The 23,885-nt window shown below is 40.4% G+C and overlaps 1 protein-coding gene across 1 annotated transcript in view; it reads left to right on the forward strand.

The window, feature by feature from the left end:
* fgfrl1a (fibroblast growth factor receptor like 1a) overlaps positions 1 to 8,144 on the forward strand; it is a 254,817-nt gene extending 246,673 nt beyond the window's left edge. The window contains exons 6-7 of the mRNA XM_028801583.2: positions 80 to 433; positions 6,276 to 8,144. Of these exons, the coding sequence (XP_028657416.1) occupies positions 80 to 433; positions 6,276 to 6,709 (788 nt within the window). The 3' untranslated portion in view covers positions 6,710 to 8,144. The remainder of the gene's footprint in view (positions 1 to 79; positions 434 to 6,275) is intronic.
* The last annotated feature ends 15,741 nt before the right edge of the window (positions 8,145 to 23,885 follow it).

The following is a 23,885-nucleotide window of genomic DNA, read 5'->3' on the forward strand; positions in this document are numbered from 1 at the left end:
ATTTTTATGAGATAAGTCTGCATATATACTTTTATGGTTGTTGTTAATGTGGTTATGTCTTTTTCGGCTTTATTTTCAGAGAGGACTCGCTCCAAGCCTATTTTGACTGGCACCCACCCAGTTAACACCACCGTGGACTATGGGGGCACTACTTCGTTCCAGTGCAAAGTCCGCAGCGATGTGAAGCCAGTCATCCAGTGGTTGAAACGAGTGGAGCCGGGCAATGAGAACAAATACAACTCAACTATTGATGTTGGAGAACATAAGTTTGTAGTGCTGCCCACAGGCGAGGTGTGGTCACGGCCTGATGGTTCATATTTAAACAAGTTGATGATAACTCGAGCTAAAGAAGAGGATGCTGGCATGTACATCTGTCTTGGGGCCAACACAATGGGTTATAGCTTCCGAAGTGCCTTCCTCACTGTTTTACCAGGTTAGACATATATCTCCTTTGATGTGTCTTCTTGTATCTGGTCAGCAATGATGAATATATTGTTTTACTTATGCATTAAATTGCATATATTAACTTATAAAGAAATGATATGCAATCTGGTCCTACTGCCACCATTTAAACTTGCAGCAAATAGTTTAATAGTTAAAGTGAAAATGGCTCTATGCTTCATGACGTGATGGTCATTGCCTTTAGTACATTCTCTTTTCTGTATGTATTTCTCAATAACTAGTTTTGACCATTGCTATAATCTGTTGAAATATGGATGAATTAATCAGAATTATTTGGCCACAAAGTTTACAATACAAGAACAAATAATATTTCATCAAGACTGACCTAAGAATATTACATTTACACAGTATATACTACATATATGATTGTACTTTTAAAATAAGAATATAAAGTGCAACGTCACACAAAGTTTTGTAATTGATTTAAAAGAGGAGGTAGGTTGAAGGTTTGGTCATTTTAACATCATATTTACAGAGGATTGTCAAAACTGTCTGCGGTGGGTTGGCACCCTGCCCAGGATTGGTTCCCTGCCTTGTGCCCTGTGTTGGCTGGGATTGGCTCCAGCAGACCCCTGTGACCCTGTGTTCGGATTCAGCGGGTTGGAAAATGGATGGATGGATGTCAAAACTGTGCATTTTAAAGTGGAACCTCAGCCAAGAATGCCTTTTGTCATTTTTATCAGTAGCATATTCCCAGTTGTATTGATATTATAAAAATTACTGCATGTGTTGCATTTGAGCTCAGTAAACAGAAACTTTACGCAAGGATGTTTACAGATTGGTAAATATGTTACAATAATCATGTTTCCAGCAGGACAGGCATAACATTTGATTTTGTATGGAGAAGATGATCTTTATTAAATAGTAAATTATCATTTTCACACTCTAAGGTGCTGCTTATTTAGCCCAAACCCAACACTAAATGGATGCTAGGACCAAAACAACAACAACATTCTGAGCAAAGTGTTTGATCTTAAAATCTCTCTGACATATTAAAGTTTACTTGTTGTGAGCTAGAGTCTCAAACATGATGAAATGGGTGTGAGGCCTCCAACATAAGTAATAAAAGCAGGTCATCACCTTCAATGACCAGCCCAGAAGAGGCTCACCACAATCCAGCTATGTGCCCCAATCACTAACTGCTGACTTTGGCCTATACAGGTCCAAAAAAGGAATGCTGGATTTAAAAGTTCAAAATACAAGAAGTGTACCCAAAAATATATTAAAATGCCCCACTGTGACGATGCGGGTTCTGCTCCATGCTCCCATCTGCTGTTCGAGAGCCCTTGAACCCTACACCATTGGTAATGTTAAGGATGAACTAGACAGTGAGGCAACAACACAGCAAGCGGACGGTACAAAATGCAAAAGTGCTTTTATTAAACAATCAAAAACAAAGTATTCAAATAAATAAAATGCAGTGAGTCAAATTCTTGAAATAAATAATCCATAAAAGAAATGTGGAGGTTTAAAAATCAATACAAAAACAATCCTTTAAAAATTAGGTTAAAACAACGCTGGAAGCAGTCCTTTAAAATACCATTCAGAGCCCGATGTCTTCTATCCTAGCATCTCTCCTGCTTCACCCATCTGGGCCCCGCAGCAGTCGAGACGCTCTCTCTGCAGCTGTCTTTCACTCCTTTTCAAACAGGTCTGGAGGCCTCCCGATCCTGGCTTCGGTCGCGCACTCATCCCAGACTCGAGACTTGGTATCCTTGATGACCGGGACACTCACATCAAGGACTTCTCCACTAAGCCTCCCGACTCCCGCTGCCTTCCCGGCCTTACGCAGCCAGTTGCCCTTCACTGGTCACTCCCACTACTCGATCACTCAGTGGGAGTGACCACGACTACAACTATCGTGTGGCGGCCTAACACCCAGACTTCCGTACAGCTGCCTGCGAGCATTCACTCGCTAGCTCGTTCACCCGCACCGGCTATCTCTCTCTCTCTCTCCTGCTCCGTGCTCTCTAGCAACCTCCTTCTTTCTTTCCTTTCTTGTTCTACTCTTTTTTCCATTTCATTTTTCTAGCTGACTCGCGCTTCTATAAATGTCGAGAGGGCACAGCAGCTGCAACAAATTAGCAGCCTCAGGAACAATCACGGATGTGGGCAGTCTCTCACCTGTGCACTTAGGTGAGAAATGCCCACACCGCAGATTGCCCTGAGATCTGCTATAGCCACAACCACCACGCCCCCTCTCTAAGTTGCGAGCGTGATTATTTATTTATCTAAAAACTGGCCTTTGCTGAGAGTTGTGGACCCGCTATACCACACCCACAAGACAGAAAGTGACCATAAACACCTGGTTGTAAACAGAAAGAAAAACATAGAATCTTCATAAACAAATTGTTTATTAACAAAAATCAAGAAAAGAGCAAAAAGGGCACAAAAAGGGTAAAAACAATGTATTGCCTTAAAAAGGCAATATGAGGCAGACGAGTCCCAAACACAAATCCAGAAGCTAAACCACAAAACTAAGCAAGAAACTCCAGATCTACATGGTAATGAATTAAAGATAATTCAATACTTGCAGACCCCTGATACAAAATCAGTACTTTGTTGTGAGTTTCTCTTTCTTGGCCGAATATACAGTAAAGTCAGAATGAACCAGCAGCAGTGATATTAGGGTGGCCCTGCCTCCTGGGGCTCAGCCCACAAAGAACTGAAAATGTAAACAGCTTTAAAGAGAGAAAATACATATGATTACCAAATATAAAATAAAAACATGAAAAATACTAATTCAAAATTAACAAAAACAACCATAAAACAAAAAATTAAACATAATCCAAGAAAAATAAACCCTGGCTGTAACACATTATTTTTGTGTCATAATATTTTTATTACTTATGTTTACTAGCATATGTAAATTGTCTTTAAGATGCTGGTACAGCTGCATTGTAAACGCTATCCTGTGGTGCAGTAATAAAGCTATGTGCCAACAGTCTACTGTGACTGGGGCAACAGACCACAAGACTCCAGCAATGAGAACTGGGACACCAATCAGGTGACCCCATTCATCCATCCATCCATTATCCACCATTTATCCGAGGTCGGGTCGCGGGGGCAGCAGCCTAAGCAGGGAAGCCCAGACCTCCCTCTCCCTGGCCACCTCCTCCAGCTCCTCTGGGAGGACCCCGAGGCCAAGACCAGCTGGAAGATATAATCCCTCCAGAGTGTCCTGGGTCTGCCCTGTGGCCTTCTCCCAGTGGGGCATGCCCAGAACACCCCCCCAGGAAGGCATCCAGGGGGCATCCTAAACAGATGCCCAAACCACCTCAACTGACTCCTCTCAATGCGGAGGAGCAGGGAATCTACTCCGAGTCTCGATAACTGAACTCCTCACCCTATCTCTAAGGGAAACTCCAGCCACCGTGCGGAGAAAATTCATTTCGGCCGCTTGTATCCGCGATCTTGCTCTTTCGGTCACTACCAAAGCTCGTGGCCATAGGTGAGGGTAGGAACGTAGATCGACTGGTAAATCGACAGTCTGGCCTTTTGGCTCAGCTCTCTCTTCACCACAACGGACCATTGCAGAGCCCGCATTACTGCGGATGCCGCACTGATCCCACTCCATTCTTCCCTCACTCGTGAACAAGACCCCGAGATACTTGAACTTCTCCACTTGAGGCAGTAATGTGTTCCCAACCCAGAGAGAGTATTCCACCCTTTTCTGGCTGAGAACCATAGCCTCAGATTTAGAGGTGCTGACTCTCATCCCTGCTGCTTCACACTTGGCTGTGAACCGCTCCAGTGAGAGCTGGAGGTCACTGTCCGATGAAGCCAACAGAACTACATTATCCGCAAATAGCAGAGACGAGATTCTGAGGTCACTGAACAAGACCCCCTCCTCTCCTTGGCTGCGCCTAGAAATTCTGTCCATATAACTTAAGAACAGAAACTGTGACAAAGGGCAGCCCTGGTGGAGTCCAACCTCAACAGAAAACAAGTTTGACTTATTACCGGCAATGCGGACCAAGCTCCTACTCCTCCTGTACAGGGACTGAATGGCTCGTAACAATGAGCCTTGTACCCCGTACTCTTGGAGCACACCCCACAGGATGCTTCGAGGGACACAGTCGAATGCCTACTCCAAATCCACAAAACACATGTGGACTTGTTGGGCAAACTCCCATGCCCCCTCCAGGATCCTGGCCAGGGTATAGATCTGGTCCAGTGTTCCACGGATGGGACGGAATCCGCATTGTTCCTCTTGAATCCGAGATTCGACCATCGACCGAACTCTCCTCTCCAGCACCCCTGAATAGACCTTACCGGGGAGGCTGAGGAGTGTGATCCCCCTATAGTTGGAGCACATCCTTCAGTCACCCTTCTTAAAAAGGGGGACAACCACTCTGGTTTGCCAATTCAGAGGTACTGACCCCGATGTCCATGTGATGTTGCAGAGACGTGTCAACCAGGACAGCCCCACAACATCCAGAGCCTTGAGTAATTCAGGGTGAACCTTGCCTACACCAGGGGCCCTGCCAACTCGGAGCTTTTTAACTACCTCGGCGACCTCAGCCCCTGTTATGGACGGGCCCCCCAACCACCCCCCCCCCCCCCCGGAGTCCTCCAGCTCTGCTTCCTCTAACGAAGACATGCTGGTGGGATTGAGAAGATCCTCGAAGTATTCCTTCCACCAGTCAATAATGTCTGCAGTTGAAGTCAGCAGGGCCCCATTTAATGAAAAAGCAAAAAACAAAAGAAAAGACAGCTGCACTAGACCAACTTTCTGGAGCCATCTGGTTTTACAGAGTCCTGAGTGGAAGGGGCAGGGCCAGCTTAGTGCACCGTGGGTGGGGTAAGACACCCTCTGAATTATGGGTGGAGGAGAAGAGGCAGCGTTAGCACCACTTCTCATCCCAGATTGGTATCACTTACCAGGCAGATGATTCCCAGGTGCCTATGTGTGACACTACATACTGAGTGGCACACTAAAGTGTACACAGGCACAACAGGAACTTCATTTTCAAAGTGTAAAGCCAAAAGAACTTTACATGTGATACACATATGTTATTGTGTGGGAAACAGTCAACATCTCCTAGCCCTTAATCTAAATACTTGCAGACTGAAAGTTGCTCACCACTGGTTTCAGCCTTCCTAATACAACAAAAGTGAATACATCAATAAATCTCATTTATTATTATATAAAATGTGCAGAAGATCACCCTCTTCATAAAGTAGCACAGTGGTGGTGGGTGAATTGGGAAGCTCAGAATAAGTGAGTGAGGACGTGAGTGTATGGCAGGCAGTTGTCCTCATTCATGCCTTTTTTGTTTATTAAAGTTGCACTTTCTCAAAGCAAACTGTTTGGAAGACCAACAGCTGGCAGCTCCTCCTGCTTTTCAGTGGCATAGGGCAGACTAAGAGCACTGGCACCTGGGGTGGATAGCTAAGAACATATACTAGTAGTGATATTGTCTCATATTGTCTGACGTTACTTGAAGAACATTTGAGGAAGAGCTAACAACCTGCTGATCTTGCATTTTATCTGCTCCTTGATAGCTGGAGATCTGTGTTCTGAAAATCAGATGCAGCTGGCATTAGATAAGTCAACACAATGTGTGACAAACTGAAAAATTATTGATACCATTAAGACCGTTTAAGGTTCCGACATTAAATAGTGCGATTTTCTGTACATTTTCTTAAATCAAATAAATGAGTTATAATGGGTAACCCTTATTGTATGCAAATATATAAGATGCTGTACTACTTTAATAATTAGTATTGTGTGATCCAGACAGCAGATTGTCTTTTTTTTTCATTATGTCTTAATTTTTCTTTTTTTTTGTGAATATTTTGCATTGCAGATCCAAAGCCGCCAATCTTACCTGTATTACCAACATCAGCAAGTAACCTTCCCTGGCCTGTGATCATAGGTATTCCTGCAGGAGCAGTTTTCATCTTTGGGACAATTCTTCTGTGGCTCTGCCAAACCAAAAAGAAGCCATGCTCCTCACCATCATCAGCAGCAGCAGCTGCTGCTGCCGCTCAAGCCATTCACCGACAGCCCACCAGAGAGCGGATTTGTTTGCCTCAGGCTCCTGACAAGGACTGCGTTGGCTCTGTTAATTATGAGGAATACTTAGCTCAACAGCAGCATTTGTTAAGTCAAGGGTCAACCTTGGCACCCAATGTGGTACCCAAAATGTATCCAAAGATTTACATGGACATTCATACCCACACTCACTCTCATGTGGACGGGAAGATTCACCAGCACCAGCATATTCACTATCAGTGTTAACCTCTGATTTCAAAGGAGAGTCAACAGCATGACCCACACATTAAAACGTCTGAAATTAGCCCTCCTCATGGCACCATCAAATGGATATTTATACACTGCCAACTGCAAAGGAGCCATGATGTCTTCATGGAGGGGGAAAAATAAACACTTATGATATTGTTTTTGTGGCAGAACGGGTATGGATAAATGAAGGAACATAAATATATAAAATATATGAAAAAGATAACTTTGAACTTTCAGAAATGGTGTATTTTTTTCTTTTTCCAGTGATGCTCTTGTTTGGTAAATCAAAGAGAGTATAACGAAAGTCAAGCTGTGACACAAACCAGTACATTTTTATTTTTCCAGCTCAGTTTGCAGGATTTTTCATTCTGTCTAAGCTGCAAATTTGGCACCATGGTTTATTTCAGCTTGCTGAACATTTTTGTTTGGTACTGTATGTTGATAATGAAAACAAAATCAACACATTAAAGGATAAAATAAATAAATAAATAAGACTCTTAAAAATCATTTACCTCCAAAGGCAATGACACTTTAACTGACATCTTGTTGCTTAGCTTTTCATTGCTAATATAGACTACGGAAATGCAACAGTTGCTTGAAATGTGTTATTAAAGGACACTGCAAAATTCTTGACCACTATAATGGCCAAAAAACTGCATATATTATTTGCCAATTATATTATTTTTGTACATCAGGGTAAAGGTGCTGAAATAATTCTCCCATTAAGGTTCATCTTGTTGGTTACTGCCATCTTCAAATGAAACTTTACTGTTCCGTTAAATGTTAACTTGCATGAAGCCAAAAGGAATATTCTCCATTCATGATCTAGCTGCTTAGCAGTGCTAGAAATTCTCCTTCAAATGCATTTCTGAGTTTTTGCTTCGATTACATAAAACAGAAAATCGTGTGCAGGAAATGTGAAATCACATTTAAAGGAAATCGGGAGGAGAATGGACCACAATAGTGCCTCTTTGGACTAGAATCAAGTTTTTGCCACAAAATATAAAGCTTTAGTAATTCTATATAGACTTTAAAACAGAATTCATGTATATTTAATTTATTTTGTTAAGCAAGAAATGATTTATAATGCTTTCATTAAAGCAGACATTTCTATTCATATTTTGATCCAAAATATAAGCAAAAGTAAAATTTTTAATGTCATTTTTCTTATAGATGCCTTGTAAGCTATTTAGCGTATATACAATATTTTTGTCAACAATTTCTAAGTCCTATATTTGTATTCACTTTTAAATACAAATATGTAATTATTAATATCTTTGTATTGACAATCCTGTACAGTCTGCATTTTTTGTTGAGTTGAATACCTTATTGGAGTTTGGAGACATCTTAATCCTGTTACCATGGATATTAAAAATGTACAAATTTTTTTTTTTTTTGAGTGCCAAAGTTTCATTAAATGATATTTCTGTAATTTCTTTCTCCTTTATTCATTCTTATTCTTTTTCCAACATTAACATTTTGCAAATATAAAACAGCAACACACACACAAGAACTGACCTATAAAACCGTTTCACCTCACAGAATCATTTTAGCATTAACTGCTATTATTGTTGGAGGTATGGTGGTGCAGCTCCAGGAACCCTACATTAATTCATGGCACAGGTCACTGTCTTTGGGTGTATGTTCTCCTTGCACCTCTATGTTTTCTGTAGATATTCCGTCTTCCTTTTATTAATTCCTCTGGACTCGCATCACAAGGCCTTTTAGTTTGAAAGTTTGTGCTGTGGTAACTGCTAGTGGTCAGTTGTGAACCCGCAAGGTCTTGGTCAGAAGCAAGATCTTTGTAGCGTGAGCTAAAGGAGTAACACCATTTGTCAGGTGTGCAGAGACTATTTGTGAACACTGTGAGAACAGCACTTTTTGGTGACATCAGCTCATCTCTCTCTTTGTATCTGATCCCACCTTTTATGTGCAGCGCCACCAATACACACCATCCATCCATAATTCAAACCCCCACACTTGTTGCCAAGTGAATAGCCGTGAACCTTCACCATGAAGCATCTCAGTTTGAAGATCTGTGCTGTGGTAACTGCTGGTCATCAGTCACAAACCTTTAAGTTCAGGTTCAGAAGTGAGGTCCTTGTAGAGTGAGCTAAAGGAGTAATTCATTAGTCATCCACACAGAGACCATCTCTGAACGCTGCAAGCACAGCAGTTCCTTGGGATGTCAGCTCATTTCTCTCTCTATGTTGGCTTCCACCTTTTATGTGCAGCGCCGCCAATACACTTTTCCCATCCACAATGTAAAACCTGCCCTTGTTACCAAGTGAAATGCTGTGAACTTGCACTACGAGCCACCTCAATTTGAAGCTTATTCCTTTAGTAAATTTATAACCCAGTGAGAAATTGGTGAAGGGTATAAAATAAAAGAAGCAACACACACAATTACAAACCCTTGCTATTTCCTTTATGGTATCTGTTTACTCCCATTTTTGCAGTCTCTCCCTCTCATTTCACTTGCCCTAAACTCAGAATCAGAATATCTTTATTGTCATTGTAACAGATACAACGAAATTAGGTGCAGTCCCTGCAGTGTAAAAATATAAATAAATATACGAATTACAAAAGGATAAGAAAGGATAAGAAGAAATAAGGTAGAACACAAACATTCAACATAAGACCTTAATTGCACATGAACACTATTGCACAAGATGTCACCTATTGCACTGCTGCATTGGAGGTGATTGGGTGGCATTCAGTGCCCTAATAGCAACAGGGTAGAAACTGTTTTTCAGTCTATTAGTCTTTGTTTTGATATCTCTTATTTGTTTTGAACTCTCTTATTTACTCACCCATGAGCTTGTGTTTTTACTTCTCCCTTCGTGGTTACGTTACTGAAGACCTGGGAATCTTTTTAAAATCTCCCTTTGAGGTTTACAACAGTAACTGGAGTTGGCCTCCTAAACTGATTTGGTAAGCTGCACATTCAATAAGCAAAAGACAGGACAGGCTGGACTATGCCTGGTTCACGTGGTGCTATGAACTGAGGTGGCTTCTCACTTCATTGCACCATTGAACCTCATAAATCTCTAAAATGCGCAGACAGTCCTGACACAGGCCATCTAGTCTGTCACTTGTTTTTCACGCACACACACAAGAGCAGAAGCAAATGGTATACCATGTACAGTATCACATAACCTCATCAGACATCTGTTTAACGTTTTGAAATAAATAGGAGTATTAATAAAAAACTGAAAATCAAATCATCACAAAACACTGAGTGACAAAATGCAGTGCCTGTAAAAAGTATTCTCCCCTTGGAAATGTTTACATTTCATTTGATTTGGCTTTATGGACACTTATCAACAAAAAAAAGACTCTTTAATGTCAAAGTGAAAACAGATCTCGACAAAGTGGACTTAATTAATTACACAATATAAAACACAAAGTAATTACTGTAATCACATACATATTCACCCCCTTCAAGTCACTATTTAGTAGGTACATCTTTTTCAGCCACGACAGCCTTAAATTTGTGAGGGGGTCTCTATCAGCTTCACACATCTTCACATTGCAGTTTTTTTCCCCCATACTTCTTTGCAAAACTGCTCAAGCTCTGTCAGGTTGCATGTGGGTGATGAATGAACAGCCCTTATCAAATCCAACTACATGTTCTCAGTTGGCTTGAGATCGGGACCCAGACTCAGACCCAGACCCTCCAGAACATTAGCATTGTTGTTTTTAAGCCATTCATTTGTAGTTTTGGATTTATTATTTGGGACTGTTGTTTTGATGGAAAACAAATCTTCCCCCAGGCGCAGGTTTTTTGCAAACTGCATTAGGTTTTTATTTTACCCTCTACCATCACGGTCCTTGTAGGGCTTGCTGCAGAGAAGCATCCTCACAGCATGATGCTAACAACGCTATTCTTTACGGTGGGGACGGTGTTTTTGATAATTTACTTTGTTTAGTTTACTTCAATCATGGTGTTTAGTATGATAGCCAAAAAGCTCAATTTTGGTCTCATCAAACCACAGAACCTTCTTCCAGCTCACTTTGGAGCCTCCCCCTGTGCCTTCTGGAAAATTCTAGCTGAGAGATCTTGTGCATTTTTTCACTTTACCGCTGTCCCTTAAAGTTGCAAGTGGTGAAACGACAGGGCGACAGTTGTTGTATGCACTGTCACTCCAATCCCATCAACTTGCAGCTTGCAACTCCTTTAGTGTTCCATTGCGGCTTTCCTCGCTAGTTTTCTTATTGTACAATCACCCAGTTGTTGTAGATGGTCTGCTCTAGGCCGATATACAGATTCTTAATGACTGATATAAATGGACTCCTCAATGTCTTCTCTCCATCCCCTGACACGTGCTTTTCCATCACCTTTTCACTGAGTTGCTTGGAGTGTTCTTTTGTCTTCATTGTGTATGTTAGGCAATGATACTTACTCAGTACAAGTTGGACCTTTCAGATAAGATTCAAATGACACCCCAGACAGGTCATCTCCATTGAACTAATTTAGTGACTTCTAAAGCCAACTAGCTGCACCTTCTCTTGCCAGGTCACATGTGATTCTCAAATGAGAATACAGTGGAGCCTCAGTTTGTGAGTAACTTGGTTTATGAGTGTTTTGGAAGACGAGCAAAAATTTTTAATAAATTTTGACTTGATAAACAAGCGAGGTCTTGCAGTACGAGTAGTATGTATACGCTTTGTCTGCTGAGTGTCATTTGATCACAACTGAGCTGATGGTTCTTCTCTCTTTCTTGCTGCGGGATTGTGGGCAATCGTCTCCTATTCTCCGTCTGAGTCGCCGTGTCTCACTCATATAGTCAACATCCGTACGAGCGTATACTGTTTACTGCAGCATTAGCATTGTGACTGTGTGCGTGCGCGCGTGTGTGTGTGTGCTCGCGCAAGTCGTGTGTGCTGTGACGTACGAGTCCCTGTCTTGCACCCTAAAACACGAAGCTGAGTCTCAGTACTTTAGCAACACCAGCTTTATTCAGCTTGAAACAGCAACAGCGCGGTTATTTATTGTAGCGGGATCTGCCGCTATCCTATACACAGACACTGCAGTCAGGCAGGGCCCTGCGCATTTATAATGTTCCTTGTTCCTTGTATCACCCATCGACGGCAGGCGCTTATAGCATGTCCGCGACCTTTATGGATTCGCTTTTACGGGGTACTGCTACAGCACTGGGAGACTGCGATTGCTTTGGGACGCTCTTCCGCGTGTTGTCCCGTTGGGTGCAATTCCACAAGAGTTTAGAAACTCACTCACACCAGCCGTGATTCTTTTCAAAGGTAAAATGCAGGTTAATTTGTTTTATGTATTTTTACTTTATATTTTGTATTAATCATTTTTATATGAATAGTTTTGGGTTGTGGAACAAATCATCTGAGTTTCCATTATTTCTTATGGGGAAATTCACTTTGATATATGCGTGCTTTGGACTACGAGCACGCTTCCAGAACGAATTATGCTCACAAACCGAGGTTCCACTGTATATGTCTGGGGGCAACCTGTTTCAAAGTGTGTGGTATATAGTAGTGAAATCCTGTGCTCAAAGGCTACACCCACAGTTCTTCTTCCCAAAACAACCAACCCCAATTTCTCCAGTTCATGTGTTTTAAACTGCTGCCAGAGTTGCAAGAGGAGAGTGCAAAAGACTCTAAACAAAACGCTGAGTGAAAATAAAAAGCTAAAATTGCTGTTATCCATTCAGAAGCTCAGTAGCACAAGGTAAATGAAATTTAATAATTAATTAGCATGTTGTAATTAGTGCTGCAACAGTGGAGGCAGACAGACAGACACACACGCATTGACCACCGCTGCTACTGGTCTCCACACATTTGAGAAGTGCCTCTGTCTGCTACAATATCTTTCTGTCATTTTAACTATTGCATCTTTATGTGATATAACAACAGCAAACAGAGTTTAGATAAGCATTGCAGTCTATGGATATATAACAAGTTAAAACTTTGTGGCTATTTTGTCATGGCATTTTGCATTTCCAATTAGAGAGTAATGTTAAATTTCTTTAGCTATTCGTTTAGACAGTCAGAAGGTGGATGTTGTGCAGTGTGGAAGAATAATTTTAGGTTAACATAGCACTCATCTTAAAGAGGCTTAATAAATGTCAGAAACCTGTTCAGGCACACCAGGAAACCAGATAAAGGTCAAGTGAACAACAAAATGTACACTGAAATATAAGACTTGGTTTATAAAATATACTGAGATTGTCAAGTAAATAAAGAATGTATCAAAAGAAAGGTTGATGTAATATAGAAATGAACTGAAGGATGACTAAGAGATGACTAAGCAGATGTCCTATAAACGAGAATGGACAGTTATTATATGCACAGAAATTTCAAGTGTGGTGGCGCAACTCAAAGGTATAAGAAGAACCAAAATATAATATAACAGACTTTTATTTTATATAAGTCATTTGGGTGTAAACCAATGAACCAATCAGAGTAAAATGTATGCATTGAATGACACTGTATGTAAATTCAACAGTTTATAAAATTAACCTCTATTCTGTGTTTCTCTGATCATTCTGACCATGCTGTAACAGAATGCTTTTGATGAATGCTCCCTCCAAGGTATTTTGCTGACGAGTAATTAAAAGATACAATGAACAGCTTTTCTCCTGCCTGATTACTGAATTGTCCTGTTAGAGGATGTGTCTTTCTTTAATAAGATGTTAAATTTCTACCACAACAACCTCATCTGTGCATCTAATGGTGTCGTTCGGCAGATTTGTTGATTCGGGTGTTTTGAGCACTGACATCTGCATTTCCTGTGGCTCTTTGCTATCAGCTCTCTTAACAGCAGTCCTTTTGCCGGAATCTGACAAACCATTTACTTCAAATGCATATTTTCTGGGTCATATTTTCATGAATATAGATGCCAGTTCTTTCAAACTCGCATCGACTCCTGCACTATCGTCGTAATGATAATCAACCGAAAATATTGTTCACGTTTACAATTCACCTGTTGATGTCTTTGAATGGCAATTTATAATCTGATGCTACAGAAAAGGGGTTTCCCTTGCAATCCGGTTATATTTATTCTTAAAATGTGGCAATGGGCTCTCTGCACATGCAGTGCGCATTTATATTTCTAATAGGTTTTTTAGGAGACTTTTCAACTGTAGATGGTTCATCATTATTAGAAGTTTGGGCTCTGTTACACCAGGTCAACAATTCACGACGCATTGGATTGGTTTAGAATTGTGACACACAGTGAGCCGTCTAATTGTTCCCACCCAGTTTTAAGTAAAACTCACTCATGGTTGTCTCCAGACATACATCTAGCTTTAATGAGACTAGGCTGCACCAGTGATGATGTGTGATTTATATATCAGTTCTATAAAGGTTATAAAGCTTAGTCAACAAGTTAAAACCGCTCTAATTATCTTTATGGAGTGGTTCGCTCAGTTTTTAAGGGTATTTTCAAGCCTAGGATCCCTCTAGGTAGAGGGGTATGTGGGGAAAAAAGAGAAAGTCATGTCTAGGCAGTCTGCATTCAGAATCAGTTGCTTCATCTTCAGAGCATATTTAGTGTCACTGTTAGTCTAGAACAATAAAAAAGAAAATGTCAAAAGTATAAAAAAGATATATATCTGGGTATACCAGACACAGTCTTCTGGGTGAACATCCTGCCTGTGCAGAGCCAGGACACAATGTAGGGATTCTTTCTGCTGTCTGGTCTGGGGGCATGTAGGAATGTCACAGGAGGAGCTGGAAAAAGTTCTTAAGGATGGGGGGACTTTATCTGTCCCACTTGGCATGTTCCAACTGTGAATACTTATCAGGAAAAGCAAAGTATAAGGAAACTCAATGTCAATGATATGAGATTAGGTGGCTTTTGTTATATACGATTACAGAAATTTAAAGAAAGATTACATTGAGAAGCTGGACCCACTTGTCTCACTGATGGGGTAAAATATACAGTGCCAGGCAAGTTAACTTACTCAACAGTAAATAGAAACATTAAATAAGAATTAAAATATGGTTATAACTGAAATGTGAATGTTGGTGTGGAATCAGTCAAATCAGCAAAGAAAATCAGTTTCTGAAACCACAAAGCCTGCTGACAACAACACTTTGAAATGCAAACTACACAGAAAATAACATAGACAAAGTGGAAAAAAAACTACAGTAAAGAACTATAAAGGAAGGACAAAATGAAACATGCCATTGAAGATATTGATCTAACTAAACATTTTTTATTGACATGATGGCTCAGCCCAGGAATTTGCTCTGTAGTGCCACGGCTAAGTGGTGCCCTGCCAGTCACAAAGCTGGGACTTTTGGGTCCCCTTCTCTGTGAACCACAAAGGGAGGAAACAACAGCACCCCCCCCCCCACACACACACACACACGCACACACACCCCACTCTGCAGATGAAAGAGTTTCTAAGCTGAAGCAGTGAGAATCCAAGTGTGAAACATCAGACTCACCCAGCCCTCTGCTCATACGTGCGCCTGACTGTTTAATTTTGATTGTGATGTCTGCAACTAAAAGAAGACAAATACGTATTAATACAAAACATTAAACAGAGGGGGTCATGTCATTGCAATTAAAGGTACAATAATTCCTATTACAATAAACATAAGTAACATTAAAGCAATAAGATAAAAGCCACAAATGCAGAACAAAAACATTCCATTAAAGGCATATAACAGACAGCACATTGAAACAAAATGTGAGGCAAGCAATGGTCAAGGAAAAAGTGCATCACCTCATGTTGTTGTTGTTCCAGATGGACATAATTCACTATTAGGTGACGAAGCCTAAGAGATCTGGAGTTAATCAAAAGGCTTTGCCGTATTAACTATTACAGTGCAACAATCACCAAACACACACTGAAAATGAACTGTACATTTAAATGGTTGTATAAACATAAGGAATAATGGAGAGAGAATCTCATGTACCGAGTACAGTGAGATTCTTACTTGCATGTGCTAATCAACACGCAACACATAAAACTGGTTCTGACTTTTCTCATTTTTCTAAACGAAAGTAGGATCCATTCATTGATACCTTTTGAGATGGTCCAGGAGCAGCGCTGTCATTTTGTTTATGGATTTCAGGGATTCCATAGAAATAGCTGTGGTTTTCCTGCATTGCAAGGCATTAGTGGTCACTCTTTTAAAAAACTTGAATAAGATGTTCCCTGTGATCTAGCTTCTAAGGATAACACATTTGGGAAGGGAACACGGTATAAGAAGATGTGGCATCTCATGCACCTTCCTACTAATACTGGATTATACGAGATCCATGGAATAAATACAGGAAGGCAGGTAACTGAGTTATTTCCAGTAAAAAATTGCAAGTGAAAGCAGATAGCAGAGGATATGAAAGGTAAAGTACTGATCAATGGCTATTAGAAATCTTCAAAATGGATGGATTCATCTTTATTGTGTATTATCAACTTTTAAAAGCCCTTAAGCGAATGATTCTAAAAATTGCTACATTGAAATGACCTAAATTGTTGTCTTCTTTAAAACCCTTACTTTAACTGACATTGTTAATGCGCAGTTTAATGGTTGTTATCTTATGTTGTGCTGTATTTGCTTACTGTGGAATAGGTGGTATAAAATTTAAGGTTTACACCCTTCCAATTGGTAGCTCCCAATGAGATAACTTTATGACTTAAACTAGTTCAGTGTAGACATAACACTGACCCACACCTTATTCCATTATATACAATCAAAAATAAAAATCAGGGAGGCAAGAAATTGAATTTTTGTTGTCATATTAAACCTGAAGACGTCATACCACACATATTTAATGTGTTTCGTTGCTTTTTAATTCCACAAAAAATGAAAACTCATCATCAAATACATAGTCAGTGGATGAAGCATTGACTTATCGTGACCTGGCATTTTTTCTAAAATAGCTTTCAGAAATTCATGTAAAGTAAAGCAAATGAAGGGAGAAGGTCAGACAAAATTTTAATAGTGCATGAAAACAGAGAGAAAGAGACAGAGAGAGAATAACAGCCTGCAAAGAAATGGGCACTGCACCAACATGGTGTCACTTTTCCAGGACCCCGTGGTGCTCAAGGATGCCTGATACTTTTGATGGAGAGGTCAGCGGTATTGCGCCTATAGGCAACAGCAGCCAACAAAATAATAAATTGAAAACAGACCAGGGGGGTATGTTTCGTACGTGAATTACTCGTTTAGCCGGATGTAACTGTTGACGATTTGGCCTGATCCTGGATCTGTCGGTTTTTCGAAACTCTTGCTGGATGTGTTCTCATAGCAACACATCCTAATCCTCAAACCTGCTCGGAGCAGGTTTGTTCTATGTAAACAAGGATTAGCTCACACACTTAATCAGTGTCCGTGCATGGAATTCATTTAGTCATGGCTTCACCGTTCATGAATGAGCAATCAGTTGATATTGGTGCACAAATTATAAGAAGAGAATTTCATATAGAGAGGGTTTTGCGCGATCAGCAAGATCCTTTATTGCTCCCGGAGGAAATTCTTTTGGAAAGATACCGCTTTAGCCGAGGGGGAATATTGTACCTCAAAAATTCATTACCACCTTATATTCGAAATCAAACTCAGCGAAGTCGGGCTCTCACAACCACGCAGACAGTATGCATTGCTTTGAGGTTTTTTTGCAAGCGGGACTTTTTTTATATACTGTAGGCGATGCGGAAAATCTAACTAAAAGTGCAGTTTGCCAGGCAATTTGTAAAGTCTGTTTGGCTCTGAAATACTTCCTTCTGGTTTTCATAGTCCTGGACACTTGGGTGTGCAGACAATAAAAGAGGCGTTTCATGCCATTGCAGGTAGGTAATACACGGGCAAAAACACCCACAGTTCCATGAAGAATCTCACAATGAGCCTAACATTCTCATTACCCAGGATTTCCACATGTGATTGGGGCACATGGGACTGATCAGAGTGGAGTTTGATCAAACATTATTTGGAAAATGTACCTCACCTCCTGATGAATAATCAGACACAGTGTCTTCATCAAATATTTGACCTTCGTCAATATCTCGTTGGTCAGACACAAGTTCTAGGGATATGACATTACCTGCAACTGAACCAACAAATAAAAGAGGGCTATATGGAACATACCTATGGCACACATTGAGGACAAATATATGCAATGACCATCCTTTACCTGAAATGAAGTGACCACATCATCCTGCCACTGGTTCTGAGGAGAGGCTTCCCCCTGGAATGCCCTCAGAAACAGGGCGATGGGCATTTTGCTGGAGAGCCAACTCTTCTGCAGGGGTTAAGTGTGGATCGCGTGGAACTCCACCTGTTTTTTGCTTGTCTGCCTTCTAATTAGCTTTAAAATTAGTGTTTTTTATATTATATATGATTATTTATGTCAACAATTCTTTAAATAGTTATATACCAATATTTACCAGTTTGAAGTATATTCTTATACTTCACTTTAACCTGTTCCCGTGTTCTCCTTGTGCTCATGTTTGATCTGGGATTATGACATATTAAATAATAATTAATCTGACACATAGGAAATGAAACACTGCATTCAGTAAGTACAATCCACACTACTTAGCATTTAATTTGTTGGCCACTTTTTGCCAGCAGTCTTTTCTGGTTTGGGCTGCTTTTGCAGTGTTACCCCTTGTGCATATTAAATCTTGAAATTCTTCATGTCCTTCGAATAAGGTCCTGCTCCGCTTGTGTGAAAGAATGCGCCTGTTCTTTCGTCATTTTGTTACAGCCTATCAAAGACTTGCTGATCATGTTTTCTATACTCAATATATATGGGCTTTTCAATCAGCGCCTGTGGTTGCATTCATCTCGGATGATTAGATCCAGCTAGACTAATCTAATACACGGCTGTCATTTGAAAAACTGACTTATCCCGGATGAGTTTCACCGGCATTAACTCATCCAAGATGAGGCATCTGATCTCGGATGATTTAAGCAAAGTATGGAAAATACCCACCAGGGGCCTCATGTATAAACGGTGCGTACGCACAGAAATGTTGCGTAAGAATGTTTCCACGTTCAAATCGCGATGTATAAAACCTACACTTGGCGTAAAGCCACGCACTTTTCCACGGTACCTCATACCCTGTCGTATGCAAGTTCTCCGCTCGGTTTTGCAGACTGGCGGCACCCAGCGTCAAAGCAGTGCTACTGTTCCTGTGTGGATACCCTTTCTTAGATCCACATCCACAACGGCAGCTTTATCAAATACACTGAAATTAACCGCATATCGTTCATAAATTTTATGCATCTGATTGTAATTAACCTGTAACAATATAATGGTCCACAGAATGGTCAAACTATTCTAAATACAGAGCCGGTCCTAGACAATTTCGGGCCTGAATCAAACTGATACCGAGGGCCCCGTAAGAGGCCTGACCCCTGCAGGCTGGGGCTTGGACGGCGTTGCGGTATCTTCGACTAATGGAAGTTCAGTCCTGGTGCTAGTGCTGCTGCTGCTGCTAGAGCTAACCGTTTTCGTTAGGAAGCATTGCAAAGCACCTTTTTGGGTAGCAAAGAATTCACCTTTCGCTGCTTTTTCTTTATGTTTTTGAGCACCTGATTTATATTTCTTTGGAGGTGGAACTAAAGACATTTGGAATACAATAATTTCAAGCTGTGGAAATTCGGCAAGGCCTAACTACTATCTACAAGACGTTCTTTCTAACAAAATGGAAATATATTGATATGAAGGAAAGTGATGGCTTTACGAAGAGAAGGGCCCCTTTTATGCTCTGTTGAGAATGCAGTGCGGCGGAGCGGCCCTGACTGAAGCGTAAGTGGCCACCTACTGAGGACAGAGGCACAGATGAGCCGTGGAGGTGGCAACAGGAGCGCGGGCCCGAGGGGAGATGTCCACGTGGAGTAATTAAGTGATGGAATATGTTGCCGTGAATTATATATATAAAAAAATTAGTAAAAGAGGATGGAGTGAAGGAGTCTGTTGCTCCATTGGGTCCTCCGCAGCAGCATCACATCACAGGAACAAAAAAAACCTTGGGTGCAGTGGGTCCCCTCCAGCTCTGGGCCCGAAGCGGTCGCTTCATTCGCTTCGCCCTAAGGCCGGCTCCGCTAAATACCATAACTGCTTTAACACTGAAATTAACCGCATATCGTTCATAAATTTAATGCATCTGGTTGTAATTAACCTGTAACAATATAATGGTCCACAGAATGGTCAAACTTTTCTAAATGCCATAACTGCTTTAGCGTTGTTACTCTCACTGCACCTTCTTCTTCTTCTGTCAGCTGCTCCCGTTAGGGGTTACCACAGCGGATCATCTTTTTCCATATTACTCTCACTGCACCACTCGGAGTATTTATATCACTGTATCTGAGTGGGGAATCACAGCAGCAGCTGATCGGAAAGAGAATTATCGGTATACAGCACTCGCTGCCTCAGCCATTCACAATTTGAACTGTTCTCATCTGACCAATGCTTCACAGCCTTTCCTGTTCGGACCTCGCGGTTCACAAATAAGTTTCATCCCAAGAACTCTAAACGCACTCAATCAGTCCATCAAGTGCTCCTTGTAGAACTGTTTGTACTTGCAAGTTACAGTGAGGTAATTGTACTTATGATACAGTTATAATATTGCACAACCTGAGCCACTTTATAAAGTGTGTATTTACATATGATGATGATATCATTTTTAAGATGAAATGCAGCTAAATATGTTGATTATATTATACAGATAAAACTTTAACTTTAACTACACAGTGCTGCAGCGCTATTGAGCTTGAGCTTCGTTCATGGTTTGTTCCTGCCTCGCGCTGTATTCATACTGTGTCTGGCACGACACTGGAAGGATAAATGGATAGAATAATTAAACATTACGAAGATATTTCGATGTTTCTTAAAAGTTTTGAAAAATCGGCGTTCTAAGCTTACAGATGGCTTAACGTCTATTACAGAGCTGATTGTGTGGCGATTGGGTATTTGGAGAAAGAAAAGTAAGGACAGGAATTGGGGGTTAGTATGTTTGAAAAAGACAGTACTTCTGTAATAAAGCATTTCATTGAAGGTCGCGCATGGCGCAGCAAGCATCTTGCTGTAAGACATGAACAATCACTGCGCCACCGTGTTCCCATGTTTAATAACATGCTTTAACTAATATCATCATGAAAATGATATCACATATACTTCTCAGTATTTTAATTATTCAGAGAGCTGTAATATTACGAACGTAATGGATTCTGTGTCCTGTCGGAGGAAGAGTACGTAGTAATTCAGGCACATAGAGCACATATAAGATCAAATACACAACAAAGCATTTAATGTGTTACCTTAGTTACGATGGGATTTGAGAAACTAGTAAATTAAACAATTTTAAGATGACATTTATGATGTTCTACTTTAATGACAAAATAAACTACGTGATTAAAGTGGAAATTTCGAGATTAAAGTTGACATTTCATGCTTTTTTCACATTGTGTGCCTTTTTTTTCCACTGTACCCTAATAAGCTTTCATATGACACTCAGACGGTGGGCTATGAGTCGCCTTTTCACGTCGACTTTGATATGTGACAACTTCTTTTTTATTTCGGGCACTGTGCGACTTTGTGAACTTGAGCTTTCGAGTTTCTCCGACACGCTATGTCACTCGATCAACTTCTTTTTGTTGCTTATATAACTGTTTAAACCAACAAATAGTAAGTTTTTCTTTGCCACCATTTGGTATTTGCTGAAATTCTTCTGTTTTTCCTCGTACTTTGCCATTGCCTTTTCACAGAACGCTGGGCTTAAGGGCTATTTATATTGATTTGCATATTCAAAGAGGCGTAATTCTGGGTGGAGTTGGGACGGGACAGCAAGTGCATGCACGTGCGTTTATTTCCATGCTGAGTGGGATTTATGTAGTGGAGGAACGCGGAAGTTGGCAAACTCACAGATTCCTGCATCTGAAATGCATGTGTTCCAAATAACAATCTATTGTTTCCACTCTAAAACTCCAGCATTTCACTCCCAGATAATCAATCAAGGCATGAACTGGGAGAACTTTGTGAACGTTCTGCGACAGTGGGGGGGATGGAATAGCAGGCTGCTTGTCTTAATCGGCACATTTACAGGACAAAAGACGCTGACAGAGAGGTGCAAACGGATTTAAGGTGGGCCGGATTTCTCGTAGTTTTCTCGTAGGCTCTGTTAATTCTAGTGTTAAGCTGAGGTCTGGGCTCACCTAGAAGAAGGATGGGGGAACAGAGTACATGCATTAAGAAAGAAGCCAAGGAGAGAAAGTGAGAAAGAAATGAGATTTAAGGAAAGGAATAGCTGAAGTTACTTTGGAAGGCATGTAGACAAAGTTATTCCACCTGATAGACTGGGTTCAACAGCCTGTATATGAAAACCCTGAGAGGCTGAAGGTTTTACTGTTTTGTCTGTTTTAATTCATCACCCATTGTGTTTAGTTATCTACTAAATGCAATTTTGTATATTTTGACTATAATAGAAGTTGTTTTGTTTTAAGTGTGGTAAAATGAAGTCTCTCTCATGAACTCAAACTTAAATTGATTAATCGTTTGTAATTAAAAATAGACCACTAATGTATTATAAAATATCTAAAATTGCTGCCTACACATTTCACATGCTGTATAATAATATTAAAAGAGCATTTTATTGCTTGCCGAACCAACAAAATTCAAAATATGGTGAAATGTTAGTTACTACTATCTTTTCTTGTAAAATTAGAACATTAGAAAAATTTAGGCAAGGTCTCTAACGTCCTACTGTCTACCACACTATCTGTTAACTTATTCCATATGTCTATGGTTCTCTGAGTGAACTCCCACTTCTTTTAGTTTGATATCCAACCTCTCATGTGGCACCTTATCAAATGCTTTCTGAAAGTCAAGATAAATAATATCATATGCTCCACTTTGATAATATCCTTTTGTTGCTTCCTCATAGAGTCTCAGCATGCTGACTGTTCAGTAAAACTCCTGTTCTTGCCGTGTGTCAATTTTATCCTTAATAATTCCTTCTATTAATTTACCTGGAATGTATATTATGCTTACCAGCCTATAGTTACTTGGATCTGCCAGATCACTCTTTTTATATAATTGGATATTATTTGCAATTTACCTGTCCTTTGGAGTTTCCCCAGTGTACAGTGATTTCCTTAAAGTACACACCAAGGATTTATATACAGTATGTACTCATTAACTTCCTTAAGAATTTCAGGATAAATACTGTATAGTCTGGTCCTGGTAATCGGTTTGATTGCAGCCTATTTAATCTAAGCAGCACTTCTCCCTCTACAATTTCCATATCACTCTGTACCTCCTTAATAGTCCCTTCATCTGCTGGGTGGTCATCTTCTTCCTCATACATGAAGACCTCAGAACAGTGTAAGTTTAGAAAATCTGCTATTTAACTGTTTGTATATTTTAATTTCACCTTACTATTCCTGAGGCACTTCACCTCCTCCTTGACTGTTATTTTACTAATAAAATACTTAAAGAATCTGTTTGGGTTATCTTTTGCCTTATCTGCAATATTTCACTCTAACTGCCTTTGAGCTTCCCTAATATCCTTCTTAATGGTTGCCATAATGCTCTCATATGTCCTATGGTTAGCACTGCTGTTATCAGTCTTATGTCTCTTATACAGCGAAGAGGGCCATTTGGTTGAGCATTTTCTGGAGTAGCAGGAATGACCCAATGCTTGTTCTCACGTAAGGCCGAGGAGTGACATTGACAGTGGAAGGAGTGAGGCTTGGCACAGCGCTCTGCTGGAAGCCCATGAAACCCGAGCCTGAGAGAAATAAGATGGCTGTGCTTGTCAGCAGGACCTCTCTGTCTGCAAGATCCCATGTGAAGTAAGGAGAGGAGACTTCAGTTTTAGAAAGGAAACTCCAGGGGTCATGATGGATTTATGGATTACATTTCTGCCACGTGATGTTTACCTCAATTTTATTGGGAATATATATATATGGATAGTTTAACCTCCATATGTGCATGGATTTTCTGGATTATTTATTTATGGATTTTCTGCACTACACTAATTGCACTTTGATGTTCGATTTTCATTGATTTTGATAAAAGCACTGAACACGTTTGCACCTACTCCCGGATGTAAGTATGTGTCTTCATTTGCCTGGTTCATCTTGGTTCATGACTTTCAAAGGCTCGGGTTCAAGATTCTCCCAGAAGCAAAAAGGGAGTATGGAGCTGACCTGGACCATCACAATCCTGCATTATGTTTAA

The sequence above is a fragment of the Erpetoichthys calabaricus genome, chromosome 5 (assembly GCF_900747795.2).
Source record: "Erpetoichthys calabaricus chromosome 5, fErpCal1.3, whole genome shotgun sequence".
NCBI classification, from domain to species: Eukaryota; Metazoa; Chordata; class Cladistia; order Polypteriformes; family Polypteridae; genus Erpetoichthys; species Erpetoichthys calabaricus.